The sequence below is a fragment of the Lathyrus oleraceus genome, chromosome 1 (assembly GCF_024323335.1).
Source record: "Lathyrus oleraceus cultivar Zhongwan6 chromosome 1, CAAS_Psat_ZW6_1.0, whole genome shotgun sequence".
Taxonomy (NCBI): domain Eukaryota; kingdom Viridiplantae; phylum Streptophyta; class Magnoliopsida; order Fabales; family Fabaceae; genus Lathyrus; species Lathyrus oleraceus.
The window spans coordinates 421,579,027-421,594,634 of record NC_066579.1 but is presented as its reverse complement, the minus strand read 5'-3'; the positions used below and the strand labels follow the sequence as shown (position 1 = coordinate 421,594,634).

Below are 15,608 nucleotides of genomic sequence, written 5' to 3'. Positions count from 1 at the left end.
TTGTCCCATGTGGAGTCAGAATCCCTGAGTTGAAGTATACCTTTTAGGTTTTCCTCAGACGTTTTGAAGTTTTGATATCTCTCACCCTTATGCCGGTCTTGGATATTCATCTCTTCCTGAGCATGTTGTATCTCTCACCCTCATACCTGGCGTTCAGATCACATGTCTCCTTGAGCTTATTACCCAGTAACCGATAATACCTCGTCCCGCTGCTTCCCCAGGAGTGTCCTTGTGGACATCCCCAGCGAAGTCCCTTAGTGGATTGTTTTCATCCGGATTTTATCCGAAGTATCCGCTGTGGATAGTTTTTTGTTGTATTGGCATATTCCCCAATACATGCATCTTCGAGTCAGCTCGAGTCTTTCCATTGGATCTTTTCCCTTTGGAATTCTGTTCCCCACGCTTTGAGTCGTGACCTGCTCGTGCATTTTTATCCCTTTTCTATCCCCAGGAGAGTCCCCAGGGTGTTGGTCCCATGGAGTGAATTGCTCATATGGATTATCAGTGGCTTCTGATTTCTTTGCTTTTGTGGACACATATCTCCACGGAGTGCTACCATTTTTCATACCTACATTTGCATCATGAGGTCTCTTAGGGACCAAAATTCGTCTCTTTGTTATTATTTAAGCCCATTCTACCCCGTCGAGACGAAGATTTTAACCTTCACTTCTCCGGCTAGAATGACCTTAAATAGGGGCATCTGTAAGACCCCAATTTTGACCCTAAGATCCCTCAAGGCATCATAACATTTCATTTGCATTGCCTCAAGGATCTTTAGCATCTTGGTTCCCTTTGCCTTTGGGTGGGACTCCTTGTGATTGGTTTGAGATCACCAAGCATGTTTGAATTATACATCATTGTTTCTCTTACTTTTGTTTACTAACCAAAAGCACAAAAATGTGTCACTAACATCTTTTGTTTGAAGCTTGAGTATCATCCAAGACACTTTGTGGGTTCTATTTAGATGATCAGTCAACACATGGGAATGACTTGAGATACTTCCAACAGGTTCAAATGGGGTATATTCGTCAATCAAAACGTTAATCTTGAAGGAGCAAAAGTTTGTTCATGAGCTGTCATGCTCGCTAGGCGAGCAGAATGGGTCGCCTAGCGAGTCCCAAGAAAAGCCACCGGAATCACCTACGCTCAGAGGAATTTCTTGAACTGTCATGCTCGCTAGGCGAAGCCCACGTGTTTAAAAAAAACGAAAAAACAAAATAAAATAAAATAATAATAACAATAAATAAATAAATAAATAGCTAAATAAATAAATAAAATATAACAGAAAAATTTTGGACTTGGGCCTCTCTCATTTGAGCCCACAGGTCCACAAAAATCAGGTTATAAATTCAGAGTTTCAGTGAAACAAAATTTCATTCTATTCCTATTACCCTGGCAGGAAAAACATAGTGAGAGAAGAGCTAACAGAGTTCAGAGCAACCTCCAGAGACTGAAGGGAACTCATCGGCAAAGAACCAATTCCCTCTCATATAAACCCTAAGAGTGCTTTGCAAACCCAACCGGGCAATTCAATTTCATTCGATCTCTCCAGTCAGGTTTGCCTTATTCCCATTACTTTATGCTTTTAATTTGAATGCTCTGAATGTATGAGGTATTATGGGTGAATTGGATATCCTTTTGATGCATGTGTTTGACAAGAGGTTTAGGCCTCCTACCCTTGGTTGCTTTTTGTGAGCTTTTTGTGAATTTTAATGGCATGATTCATGTGGTTACATTTTGATTTGGGGGCAACTCTTGATTACCCTATCTTGTTTCTCTAACCTGTTTGTTGAGTTTTGTTTTGTGAGGGCTCATATGACTCTTGCAGAGATGGCTTGCCTGGTGTTCCACTTTATTTGTGGGATACCACCTGGAGGTTTATTCCGATTACCTGTATTGACTCACTTTCTTTGATGGTGCTAGCTTGAGAGATCTCTGGGTTTCTTATCTCTTTAATTGCTGTTACTTCGGATCTTTATCTGTACGGTAGATCTCTCGATCCCTTTACTTTTCCCGCATGTTACCAATTTCTTAGGTTTCGTATAGCCTCTTGTGGCATGTCATTTAAGGTAACGCGGTTCCTTCATCTAGGACTGCCTTTTGCATGAGCATCCCTAAACACCCCAAACTCATTGATTTTTCTTCTCCTAAGAACACGTTATCTCCTTCTACTACAGGCGAGTAAGTCTCCAAAGGTCGAGCATCTGGTAGATTGCGTAGTAACGTCGTTCACCCTAAAACACAACCCTTACCCCATAGGTGGTCGAACTACGTTTTGCTCTGATTTTCATCCCAGATGAGATACGTAGGCATAAGACGCGATATCTTAGCGAGCACACTCCTCTTTAACCCATAGGTAGCCGAGCTACGAAGACTCTGATTCTCAGATTCAGATGAGATACATATGCAGTGGATGCGACGTCCGTGCGAGTCATTTTCTTTTGACCCTTCTTTTAGTAAGTAGTATATTAGATAAACATACACTCTTTTCTCATCCCTTCAATCATGTTTGCACAAATAAATTTTCAAAAAAAAAACAACAACCTCTGCAACAAATGTGAAAAGGGCTCCCTAGGAGTACCTTTGCATAACCATTGCATAACCAACCCCCTTACCCAGATCTCTGACATTTTTACTAGTTTTTGATTCGATAAAACTTTTAGGTTTTTGTTCGCTTTCTAACCATTCCTTTGGATAAATAGAAGTGCGGTGGCGACTCGACTTGTATGATTTACCTTGGATTTAGTCAATATCTCTAATGGTAACGAATACCCCGCTACAGAAACATGATTAAAATAACTATAAATGCTTAATAAAAAAACTTGATGACAGAGTGCCATCAGGTGTGAATAAGTAAATGATGATTTATGTGAAGAAACTTCAATGGTTTAAAACTCATTATCGAAAAATGTTGAAATACAAGTTGTTCAATTGCAAAATATTGAGGTTGTAAAGAATTTCAGAAGCCACGAGGATCCAATGATGTGAATGCTGCAGAATGGATTGAAATTTGTTTTGTATATATTGAAAGCTCTATTTGCTACAAGTTGGAGATGAAGTTGTATATGATGATGGTTTTACTGTGTTAGAAACTATAAAGCTTGTTGGTATTGTTGAATAAACTTTAATGTTATAGTTAATGGGTTTTATTAATAAGTTAATGGAGAGATTTGGAAGGTCAAGAGACAGTGGCCAAATTAATAGTATTTACTAATTATTATATTTCCTAGAATAGCTGAAGTTTCTGACTCTGTATAAAGACCAAGAATGTACTCTAATGAAAATACAGAAGTTTACAAAGAGTCGCTTTTTTCTGTCAAATTGGCATCAGAGCTAATGGCAAACATGATGAATCAAATGTCGTTGCCACGGCTAACGAAGTTAAATTACGAAAACTGGAGTATCCAAATGAAAGCTCTTCTCGGATCTCTAGACGCGTGGGAGGTGACCAAAGATGGGTTTGAAGAACCAACAGATATTGTGGGATATACGTCAGCTCAAAATAAGGCGTTGAAAGAGACGCGATCGAAGGATAAAACGGCACTATACATGCTGTTTAGGGTTGTTGATGAATCAGGCTTCGAAAAGATTGTCGGTTCGACTACGTCGAAAGAAGCGTGGGACACGCTAGAGAAAGTGTTCAAAGGAGCAGATCGAGTAAAGCAAGTTCGACTCCAAACACTTCGTGGCGAATTGGAGAGAATGCAAATGAAGGAGTCAGAAAATGTATCTGACTACATCACGTGTGTACAAAAGGTGGTGAACCAACTCACCAGAAATGGCGAAACAGTAACTGATGCACGAGTTGTTGAAAAGATTTTGAGATCTTTAACAGATAAATTTGAGAATATTGTGTGTGCAATAGAAGAGTCGAAGGACCTTTCGAAGCTCTCAGTCGAAGAGCTCGCTGGTTCCCTCGAAGCACACGAACAACGTAAGATGAAAAAGAAGGAAGAAGGAGTAGAGGACGCAAATCAAACCAAGGAGCAAATCAAAGACGAAAAGGTACTCTTTTCTCAAAATTTTCTAGGAAGAGGACGTGGTCGTGGAGGACGTGACAGTGGTCAAAGTGGTAGAGGCAGCAACTTCGAGAGAGGACAGTCGAGCCAGCAAAATTGGCGTGGCAGAGGACGTGGTCAAAGAGGTGGTAGGTCGAACCATTCTAACTTTGAATGCTACAAGTGTGGCAAGTATGGTCATTATGCGAAGGATTATAACTCATTCAAATGCTATAACTGTGATAAAGTGGGACATCTTGCAAAAGATTGTCGAATCGAAAAGAAGGTAGAAGAAACAACCAACCTAACTTTGGAAGCTGAAGCAAATGAAGGTTTTCTCTTGATGGCTCAAAATGAGATCAACTCAAATGACAATGTTTGGTATCTTGACTCAGGAGCAAGTAACCATATGTGTGGTCACAAACACTTGTTTAAAGAAATGAGAAAGATTGAAGATGGAAATGTGTCTTTCGGAGATGCATCGAAAGTGAAGGTCGAAGGCAAAGGAACGATCCGTTAGTTGCAGAAGGATGGGTTGATTGGATCAATTCAAGATGTTTATTATGTACCAAATCTTAAGACCAACATCTTGAGTTTGGGACAACTTACAGAAAAAGGTTATTCGATACTTATGAAAGAACGGATACTGCATTTGAAGGACAAGCTGGGACATCTGATTGCTCGTGTCGAAATGGAGAGAAATCGAATGTACAAACTGAATCTGATAAACATTCGAGAAAAATGTTTACAAGTAAGTGTCGAAGACAAAGCGTCACTATGGCATCTACGCTTTTGTCATCTACATCATGCTGGTTTAAAAAGGTTGGCGAAAAAGAACATGGTGCATGGACTACCAGATATGGATTATGAAGGAAAGTTCTGTGAAGAATGTGTGCTTAGCAAACACACAAGAACTTCATTTCAAAAGAAGGCAGAATATCAAGCTAAGCATATCCTTGAATTGATTCACACCGACATATGTGGGTCAATCACGCCAGAATCTTTCAGTAGCAAAAGATACTTTATTTCCTTTATCGACGATTACTCACGGAAGACATGGGTTTATTTCTTGAAAGAAAAGTCTGAAGCATTCGAGGTGTTCAAAAGGTTCAAAGTAATGGTGGAGAAGGAAACCGACAGACACATTAAAGCAGTTCGATCTGATAGAGGTGGTGAGTATACTTCGACAGCCTTTATGAAGTATTGTGAAGAGAAGGGTATAAGGAGACTTCTAACTGCAACATACTCACCTCAACAAAATGGGGTGGCTGAAAGGAAGAATCGAACAGTCCTTGACATGGTTCGTTCAATGCTTAAAAGCAAGAACATACCAAAGGAATTTTGGGCAGAAGCTGTACAATGTGCCATTTATGTTCAGAATCGATGTCCACATTCGAAGTTAGAAGATCAAACACCACAAGAAGCATGGAGCGGATAGAAGCCAACAGTTTCTCATCTCAAAGTATTTGGAAGTGTCGCTTATGCACACGTATCAGATCAGCGAAGAACGAAACTTGAAGACAAAAGTCAGAAATACATACTCATTGGGTATGATGAGAAAACAAAAGGGTACAAGCTATTTGATCCCATAAGAAAGAAGGTGATGGTGAGTAGAGACGTTCGAATAAGCGAAGCAAGTAAGTGGGACTGGAGCAGTTCGACAGAAGCTATCGTCGAAGTTGAAGAATCATTTGTCGTTGTACCACCAAACATTTCAACAAAACTTGAAGATTCTGACAATGAAGATGAACCTACACAACCCAGAATGCGAAGTTTGCAAGATCTGTATGATTCGACAAGTGAAGTGCACCTTGTATGTCTCTTGGCAGATGCTGAAAACATCAGTTTTGAAGAAGCAGTACGAGACAAGAAGTGGAAAAGTGCCATGGACGAAGAGATGAGGGCGATTATCCACAACAACACTTAGGAGCTAGTTGAATTACCAAAAGGTAGTCAACCCATTGGTGTAAAGTGGGTATTCAAGAAAAAGATGAACGCTCAAGGAGAAATAGAAGGATACAAAGCGAGACTTGTTGCGAAGGGATACAAACAGAAAGCAGGAGTTGATTATGACGAAGTATTTGCACCTGTTGCAAGAATGGAGACAATTCGATTACTCATATCTCAAGTTGCTCAATTCAAATGGACAATATTTCAAATGGATGTCAAAATAGCTTTTGTGAATGGTGTACTAGAAGAAGAAGAAGTCTATGTTGAACAACCACTCGGGTACATGAAAGTTGGAGAAGAGAAGAAGGTACTGAAATTGAAGAAAGCGCTATATGGGCTGAAGCAAGCACTGCGGGCATGGAACACACGTATCGACACATACTTCAAGGAGAACGGGTTCGAGCAATGTCCGTACGAACATGCCCTCTATGTGAAGAAAAATGGAAGGAATGTATTACTTGTTGCTCTCTATGTCGATGATCTTATTTTTCTGGGCAGTAATGATCAGATGATAGAAGAATTCAAAAGTACAATGACACGTGAATTCGAGATGACAGACTTAGGCCTGATGAGATTCTTTCTTGGTCTGGAGGTTCGACAAGAAGAAACAGGAATCTTCATCTCACAAGAAAAATATGCAAAAGAAATCTTGAAAAGATATAAGATGGAAAGCTGTAATCCGGCTTCGACGCCAATGGAACCAGGAACAAAGTTGTCGAAACTTGATGGAGGAGAACGTGTCGAAGTAGGAAAATATCGAAGTTTGGTAGGAAGTCTTCGCTATCTCACATGTACAAGACCAGATATCTCATTAAGTGTAGGCATTGTAAGTCGATTCATGGAGGAGCCAGTTTACACACATTGGAAAGCATTGAAGCGAATTCTGAGGTACATCCAAGGAACAATGTCACTTGGGATGTTCTACTCGAATTCAGACAAATACAAGTTGGTTGGTTACTCTGACAGTGATTGGTGCGGAGACATAGACGATCGAAAAAGCACTTTTGGATATGTGTTCTTCATGGGAAATACTGCATTCACTTGGCTTTCTAAAAAGCAGCCAGTAGTAACACTTTCGACATGTGAAGCAGAATATGTAGCAGCATCTTGGTGCGTTTGTCATGCAATATGGCTCAGAAGATTGATGAGTAAAATGGAGCTAGAACAGAAAGGTGAAACAATAATACAAGTTGACAACAGGTCAGCAATTGAGTTAGCAAAGAATCCAGTAAACCATGAAAGGAGCAAACACATTAACGTTCGCTTCCACTTCATTCGAGAACACGTGAAGGAAGGAAATGTCGAATTGAAGCATGTAGCAAGTAAGGACCAAGCAGCAGACATTTTCACAAAACCACTATCAAAAGAAATCTTCGACAGAGGCAAGAAATTGATATGCATGATGAATAGAAGAAACATTTAAGTTTACAGAGGAGTTTTGTTGAATAAACTTTAATGCTATAGTTAATGAGTTTTATTAATAAGTTAATGGAGAGATTTGGAAGGTCAAGAGACAGTGGCCAAATTAATAGTATTTACTAATTATTATATTTCCTAGAATAGCTGAAGTTTATGAGTCTGTATAAAGACCAAGAATGTACTCTAATGAAAATACAAAAATTTACAAAGAGTCGCTTTTTTCTGTCTTGTAAAGAATTTTAGAAGCCACGAGGATCCAATGATGTGAATGCTGCAGAATGGATTGAAATTTGTTTTGTATATATTGAAAGCTCTATTTGCTACCAGTTGGAGATGAAGTTGTATATGATGATGGTTTTACTGTGTTAGAAACTATAAAGCTTGTTGGTATTACGTTTCCTTGATCAAATTGGAGTCAGTATCCTCTCCATTTCTTCTCTTTTCCTTTTTTTTTGTATTACCAAAGTTTGATAACTATAGATGTAATAATATGACATTTGATGAATTTATTTATTTTTTATATACTATAAATGTCTTCAAACTATAGCAATGGAGAAAAAAAAATAAAGAGGGAAAATGAAGAGGGTCTTAACTCGTCAAACTGATGGTCTGACCATTATGGATCCAAATTCTTCAACTTCGATGATGAAGTGAAGAAATAGATGGGATGAAGTGACATTTTGTTCGTTTGGTTAAGGACCATTATGTATCCAAGTTGATTCCTGGACCATAGGAATTCAAATGGTGTGATATTTATCGGTGAATAGAAAAATAAAGAAGATATACAAGGAAAGAAGATGAAGAAAATAATAAACAACAATTTTTTAATTGTTTTTTAATATCTCAATTTATTAATAAAATAAATAATAAATATATTAAAGTAATTCAATTATAAAATATATGATAATTAATAATTTAATGTCATTTCACGGTCACATTTGTAAAATAGAGGTGATAAATGAATCTAAAAAACCGTTAAATAAAGAGAGTAAAATATTTAATATTTAAAATGAAGAGTAAAACTAAAAAAAAGACTAAAAATGTATTTGAACTTTAAAATAAATTAAAAAAATAATTTTATAATAAATATGAATTTATATTATTAACCTCTTTTACTACTTCATTAACTATTAATATACAAGTATGTTTTGATGAACTTATTTGAATTTATTTTCTATTATAATTTTACTTTATTGTTTGTGAGACTTAATCAAAATAATTTATAATATTTTCACAAATTTTTTTGAATTTAATTTTATAAACTCTTCATGATAGTTAATAAAAAACTTATTAGTTATAATATATATATATATATATATATATATATATATATATATATATATATATATATTATATATATATATATATATATATATATATATATATATATATATATATATATATATATATATATATATATATATATATATATATATATATATAATTTTAATTTATTTATTTTTTGAAATAATTTATGTAAACACTTTCATAAACCCTTATTTTAATAAGTCATTGTGTCATAAATTGTAAATAAGTTATTTATATTAAACATATTCTATATTATTTTACATATATCTAATAACTACTTCTAATATTTTATCAATAAAAAAATACAAGACAATAATCACTTATTCAATTATTTTAGATAATGCATTTCTTTCTGTTTGTAATAATGTAAAATAAGTGTTTAATGTCTTATATTTTATTGTTTAATAAAATAATGAGAATAGCTAATAAAATATATAAAATAAGTAGACAATAATATATATTTTATGGTTAAGATAATAATAAAAATAACTAACTATACAAATTTAAATTATATAAAAAAAAAATCAATATCACATACGATTATTCATCATTGAATATCATCACATCCCACCCTAGACAAGAAGAGAATTTCCAACCATTCATATACATAAAGAATTTTATGCAAGATTTTAATTATATTCTAACCATTGTCTCCCATGAAGTATATATGCAGTGGAATATTATCGGTTTGATCAAAAATCAAAAATTATAAAATAGAAAAGTATGGAATCTTAAGGGTGTTGATGGAAACTGCTCCCCATCATAAAATAGAAAAGTATGGAATCTTAAGGGTGTTGATGGAAACTGCTTCATTGTACATTTTTAGATTCGGAACATATAAGTTTTCAACCAGTAACATATAAGTTTTCAACCAGTAACATATAAGTTAAACTATACAGTGTGTGATATCAGATTTTATAATAATGAGCTAGGGAAAAGTGAATCTCCAACTCATTGAATTATGATCCGTTCTTATCTCTTCTACCTGAACACGATGTCAGGTGTAAGTATGGGCTACTGTTAGTATCTTGAATTTGAACAGCTAATTCCACCAGAGTATCGCAGATTGCTAGTATGGGGGGAATACTATATTCAAAAGTGAGACACGTGAAATAACTGAGGCAAATAAATCACATATTTAAAATAATAAAACGGAATATAATCGCTTTTGGAAACTAAAAACCCTCTACTTATATGGTATTTTTAAATGAAAAGGGCATTTTCTCCCCCTGGCATCACAGTATGAATTCGTCTTTAAATAAAGATAAAGAGAACCTGTATCATATAACGAAATATTGATAAAGAGAACACAAGAAAAGCTGACCAAATATGACTATGACTAATTCAACTAAATTATATTATAAAAGATTTATTGTCTACACGTGATTGAAATTTATGTAATTGAAAAAAATTGTTATAAAAGAACTATTGTGTCAGATATGTATTTACATATTTTTTTTATGGACTAATTCTATAAAAAAAGGATTTTTTTTAACTATAATCATCCACATTTAAAAAATAATAATAACTTACATTTCAAGTAATTTTTTAAAATAATTCACTTCGAAGAACTTGTGTCAGATGAATTGACGTTTGCTCTGAAAGTTAAAAAGATGGCGTCAATTGGATTGACTTTTGTATCTATTGCTGTCAAAAATTGGTGATTGTGTGTTAAGTTTTTAAGAGGAAACGACAATTGGTCTGATAGATATGTGTTTTGTGTATTTTTTTTTTGAAAAACAATGTACACACTACGCCAAACAAGACCTTAGACAGCGCTTTTTTTAGCCTTAGACAGCGCTTTAAAGCGCTGTCTAAACCTCCGCTGCTAAAGGTTTAGACAGCGCTTTTTGAAATCTTAAAAGCGCTGTCTAAGCCCCCCCCTTAGACAGCGCTTTGGCCTAAAGCGCTTTCTAAGACCCTTCTATTTTAATTTTTTTAGGTATACCTTAGACAGCGCTTTTCATAAAGCGCTGTCTAAGCCCCCCCCTTAGACAGCGCTTTTGCCTAAAGCGCTTTCTAAGCCCCCCCTTAGACAGCGCTTTTTCCAAAAGCGCTGTCTAATGTATACGAAAATTTTTGTAGCTTTTGTTTTAAACCACATTTTTTCCAGGTTTATAAACCAGAATTTCTACCTGTTTTCAACCAGATTTTGACAGACAGAATCACATTTTATACATGCCATTTTGGCCTTTTTTCTACCAATTTTTGGCTAACAAATATATATATACCAATTCAAACCAATTTTGCCTTAAATGTATCAAAATATATACAAATTTATGTACACATTTACAAGTCATTACCTATACTACAAATTTATGTACACATTTACAAGTCATTACATATATTACAAGTATACTACAAAATTACACAAATTTATGAAAAAACTTTGAGCTCTATCATGAATTGACACCACTCCTCTTTGATTTCGTCCACTTGATCCTTTGTATAAAATGCACACTTGAATTCCTCAAAGTACTACATATGAAGCAAAAAATATTTTGAATTAATTCCAACTATTTAATTATATGAGATATGTGTAAATATAAAATTAACTCATAAGTTAGTAATACATACATCGGTGGGAATCACTAATCGGCCCAAAGCAAGAGTATCCCGCATAAACCTCAACACGAAATACCCGCAATCTATTTGATTACGTTGTTGAGGACACTACATGAAAAAAAAATATGGATTATAAATCCTAAGTTTTATCAAGTGTCATCACTAATATAATAAAAAATGTGGTAATTAAAAATATACCGCCACTTTAATCCATGTAATGCGGTTGGCGCCCCTCCTTGAGGTTTGGATATCTCGTTGGGCCCGAAAAGCTTGTAGGATGCTAATAAAATAAAAATGAAGCAATTAGAACAATTAACATAAACTAAGAAAAATTTTGAACATTCTCACTTACGTGTCAATTAGGCGCTTCATATCCGGGTATGTTGTCCAATCATTTCCTAACGAGTCAAGATAATACACAATTTCTCGGATAGGATTGATTGCGAGCAACAACCAATGTCCACTGTAATGATTAGGCAAATGTTAGATGGTAACTTGGAAAATAATTATAATATATGAATTTAGAATGAAATGCTAACCCGGTATTAAACGGTATAAAAAAAACTTCTCCGCATTTTTATTGTCATTGAGGATCCGAAGAACGTACTCCGTCACGGAATCCGGGTTATTTAAGATTGCACCTAAGTTGATGCTCGCTGGTGCTAAGAATCCGAATGACTCGTCCAAATCATTGGGGCGCATCATTTTGTCATACAAAAACCTAATATAAAAACATCATTAACACCTCTTTTGAAACATAAAGTAAACCGGATTAACATAAAGTAAACCGAATTAATAAAACAAAGTAGACCGGATTTACCTAATATATGTATTGACAACGTTGACGCCGATTTCTTCATGACCAAAAACTTGCATGAAGTCTTCATTACCAATCATTTGGTCGTGAGCAAAGCCGAAAATCCCTTCCTCCATATGTATAGTCCGAACACCTCCGGTCGGTATATCGGTCATCTCTATAAATGTCCTGAGGCACGACCTATACTTGGTGGTAGGTTTTTTCCTAGCTACGGTCTTCTTAGCACCAGAACTTTTTACCCGTGCGGAGGCGTTCTTAACCTCCTTTATTTGTTGTGCGGAGGCGTTCTTAACCTCCTTTATTTGTTGTGCGGAGGCATTGCTAACCTCATTTTCTTGAACCTACATGTCATATAAATAGTTAGATCAAATTAAGAATGTAACAACTTCCATGAATATATGTCATATAATTGTATATTACCTCTTTTCTTGATTTGGATTTTGTGGGAGTCTATTTAACATAATCAAGGAAAATATGTAAGTAAAATTTTAAGCATAAATTTTAAACTTTGAATATACACATTAAAGTTAACATAAGTTTTAAGCATACCTCATATCCTACGCATATGAGGTTTGTCGGCCATGCAACAAACGAACCTACTGCTTCGTGCACCGTTGTTGCATCCGAATCATCGCTAGGATATGGTAATAATGCATTCGGGTCAACTGCAATATCAACTGATACCTTCAAACATCCAGCAGGGAGCTCTCTAGTGTGGAGTAATACTCCGCTAACGTTATGCACTTTTCCCTTGCCAACCATCCGATAGTGTGGTGACGACAAATACAGCTGACAATGGGAAATGCCCTAAAACCAATAATAACAAGAAATCGTTAATGTGTATATATGTCAAATACATAATTTAAGCAAACAGTTCAATTTAAGACAATTATATGTAATTACCTCTGGAATGTTCGGCTGAAAGGTACAGTTGATACTGTTTTTGTCCGAAGCATCTCTGTATACCGTTGAGGCGCTAGTCTCTCTTTCTCTCCTCAATGCATCAAGCTCAGCTTGCATGGCTTCCAATCTTGCATGAAGCTCCCGATTACTAGGAGCCTTTCCTTTTCTAACACTGAGGGAGGTCGGAGTGACTCCAAATCCCTTACCCCTCACCCGACCAGAATACTCAGGGACATCTAATGCCCGACTAAGTATGCTCTTAGTATCATCGGGAGATGGAGACTGAGATAGCTCCTCCTGATAAATCAGATGAATACCGTATACTTGTCAAATATGTGTATAAAAATGTTATTCAATTAATGAAAAAATATTATACTTACACATTTCTGGTATACGTTTAAAACTTCTTCTTGTGGAACTCCAGATTTGCCCACACGGGCTTCCTTCCACAAAACATGTGCAGGAAGAGATGTTTCTGAACTTTCCTCCTTCTGCAGCTACACATTAAGTCATACAATTTGATCAGATAAAACTAATATATGATGAACAAATTTGTTTTCGCAATTTATAAATACTTACCATGGATTGTTCTAAGCGTCCATATCCGACACGTCCTTTTCGGTACGGATATGCGGGACTTGATGCTCTTTCCCGATTTGTAGCACTTATTCTTTGAAAAGTCGGGTCTTGTCTTTTGGATTTGAAAGCTTCCCATTCTTCAGCCGATATCAAACTTTCATATTTTCTAGGAAGCTCCGCATCCACAAAATTACCATCCGCATCCTTAAGGAACTTGGATGATAAAAATGTCCGAAACCCTCTAAGAAGCTTTCCGGCCAATTTCATGCAAAACCCTCTTCTTTCTTCTTCGATGTTAAAACATCGCTAAGAAAAACATACAGATTGATAGTTAGTATCGGTAATTGAAAAAAACATAATTGATACGGTATAATTAAGGCCCAAATGATTGTACCTTTATCTCACTCCAAATTTTTTCTTTGGACTCTTTCAACTCTTTATTTCTCCAATCATCACACGTAATGGGAATTTCATTCCTTACTAGTGCACCGATGAAACTAGTTAAGGTATGCCCATTAGGTTCTATAAGTTGTCCCTGGTTGTTCCAAGAGACATCTAGTATGATGCCTCGAGATCTTCCTTGGACCACCCTTCGCATTACTGTGATGCCTCTTCGGATTTCTTCTTCCGCGGATACTTTACTAACTTCCTCATGTTGGTCATCAGCCATGTCTAACCTGTAATAAACCAAGGAAACCATCAAATATCAAATATAACTTATAATCAAAACAATTGAAAACAAAAAATAAAGAAATCATGCATTATCAGATATAACTTATAATCAAAGCAATTGAGTACAAAAATATAATGAAATCATGCATTACCACATATAACTTATAATCAAAACAAATGAAAACAAAAAATAAAGAAACCATGGATAATTTACCTAAGTCACTAACATCTCTTTCTTTTCTTTGTTGGAATATTAATCACTTGTTTCTTAGCAATGCGTACGGATGAATTGATCCAAATTCCCTCATTATGATCGTTTCTTATATATGACTCATCCGGTATAAGATCCTCAACTTCATCATTTCTATTCAACTCATTCCGTCTAATGCATGACTCATTCTCAACATCAATATCACATTGATCGACACCGCTATCATCAGTCACTTTGTTAGAGAAAAGCACTATAGACCATTTTGTACTCTTCGGGTCATTCACATAGAACACTTGTTTAGCTTGAGATGCTAGAATAAAAGGTTCATCTTTGTACCCCACCCTAGTAAGATCAACTTGCAAAAATCCAGACTTATCCATTCGTATGCCACTACTATTCACCCACTTGCAACCAAAGATGGGAATCTGAAACTTCTCGTAATCAAACACCCAAATGTGCTCAATAACTCCAAAATATGACAAATTTGCATATTTGGGGTTTAAGTCCTTCATACTTGATATATGCATTGCTTCAGCTAGCACGGTGACACCACTATTTTGCATAGTACTCTTATCATCTTGTTCTTTGGTATAAAATGTGTATCCATTAATTGAATATGCGCTATGAGAAAACACATGCAAACTTGGACCATATGCCAAACATCTCAACCTTTCTGTTACCGAAGAAGGATCTGAAGAGCGCTTCAAATAAATATGATCCTTCAACCATTGTATGAAACTTTGATTGTGCTCTATAACTATCCAATTTTCATTTCTGTTCGGATTTAACCTTCGGAGTACATCCTTGTGCATTTCAACATATGGCTCAACCTCATTATTATTGTGCAGAACATACAAATGAACTTGATCCCGTTCATCCCTTGATATTGTCACAATTTTATTCCCAATTAATTTTTTACCTTCCATTTTGTCGAAAATCTGAGCTCTGGGGAGTCCAATCGATTGAACGTTAGACAAATATTCAGTACAAAACTCAACAGCTTCTTCAACAATGTATCGTTCAACAATACAACCCTCTGGTCGACTTCGGGATTTCACGTACCCTTTTAATATTTTCATATACCGTTCAGCAGGGTACATCCATCTCATATAAGCTGGTCCACACAACTGTGTCTCTTTCACAAGATGAACAACTAAATGAACCATTATGTCAAAAAAAGACGGAG

General features: G+C 35.6%; 1 protein-coding gene across 1 annotated transcript; it reads left to right on the top strand.

Annotated features, from left to right (window-relative positions):
- Positions 1 to 6,612: 6,612 nt before the first annotated feature.
- Positions 6,613 to 7,371, top strand: LOC127113485 (secreted RxLR effector protein 161-like). Its single transcript, XM_051046496.1, has one exon. It carries the CDS (start codon positions 6,613 to 6,615, stop codon positions 7,369 to 7,371), a length of 759 nt encoding a protein of 252 aa, XP_050902453.1.
- Positions 7,372 to 15,608: the final 8,237 nt, after the last annotated feature.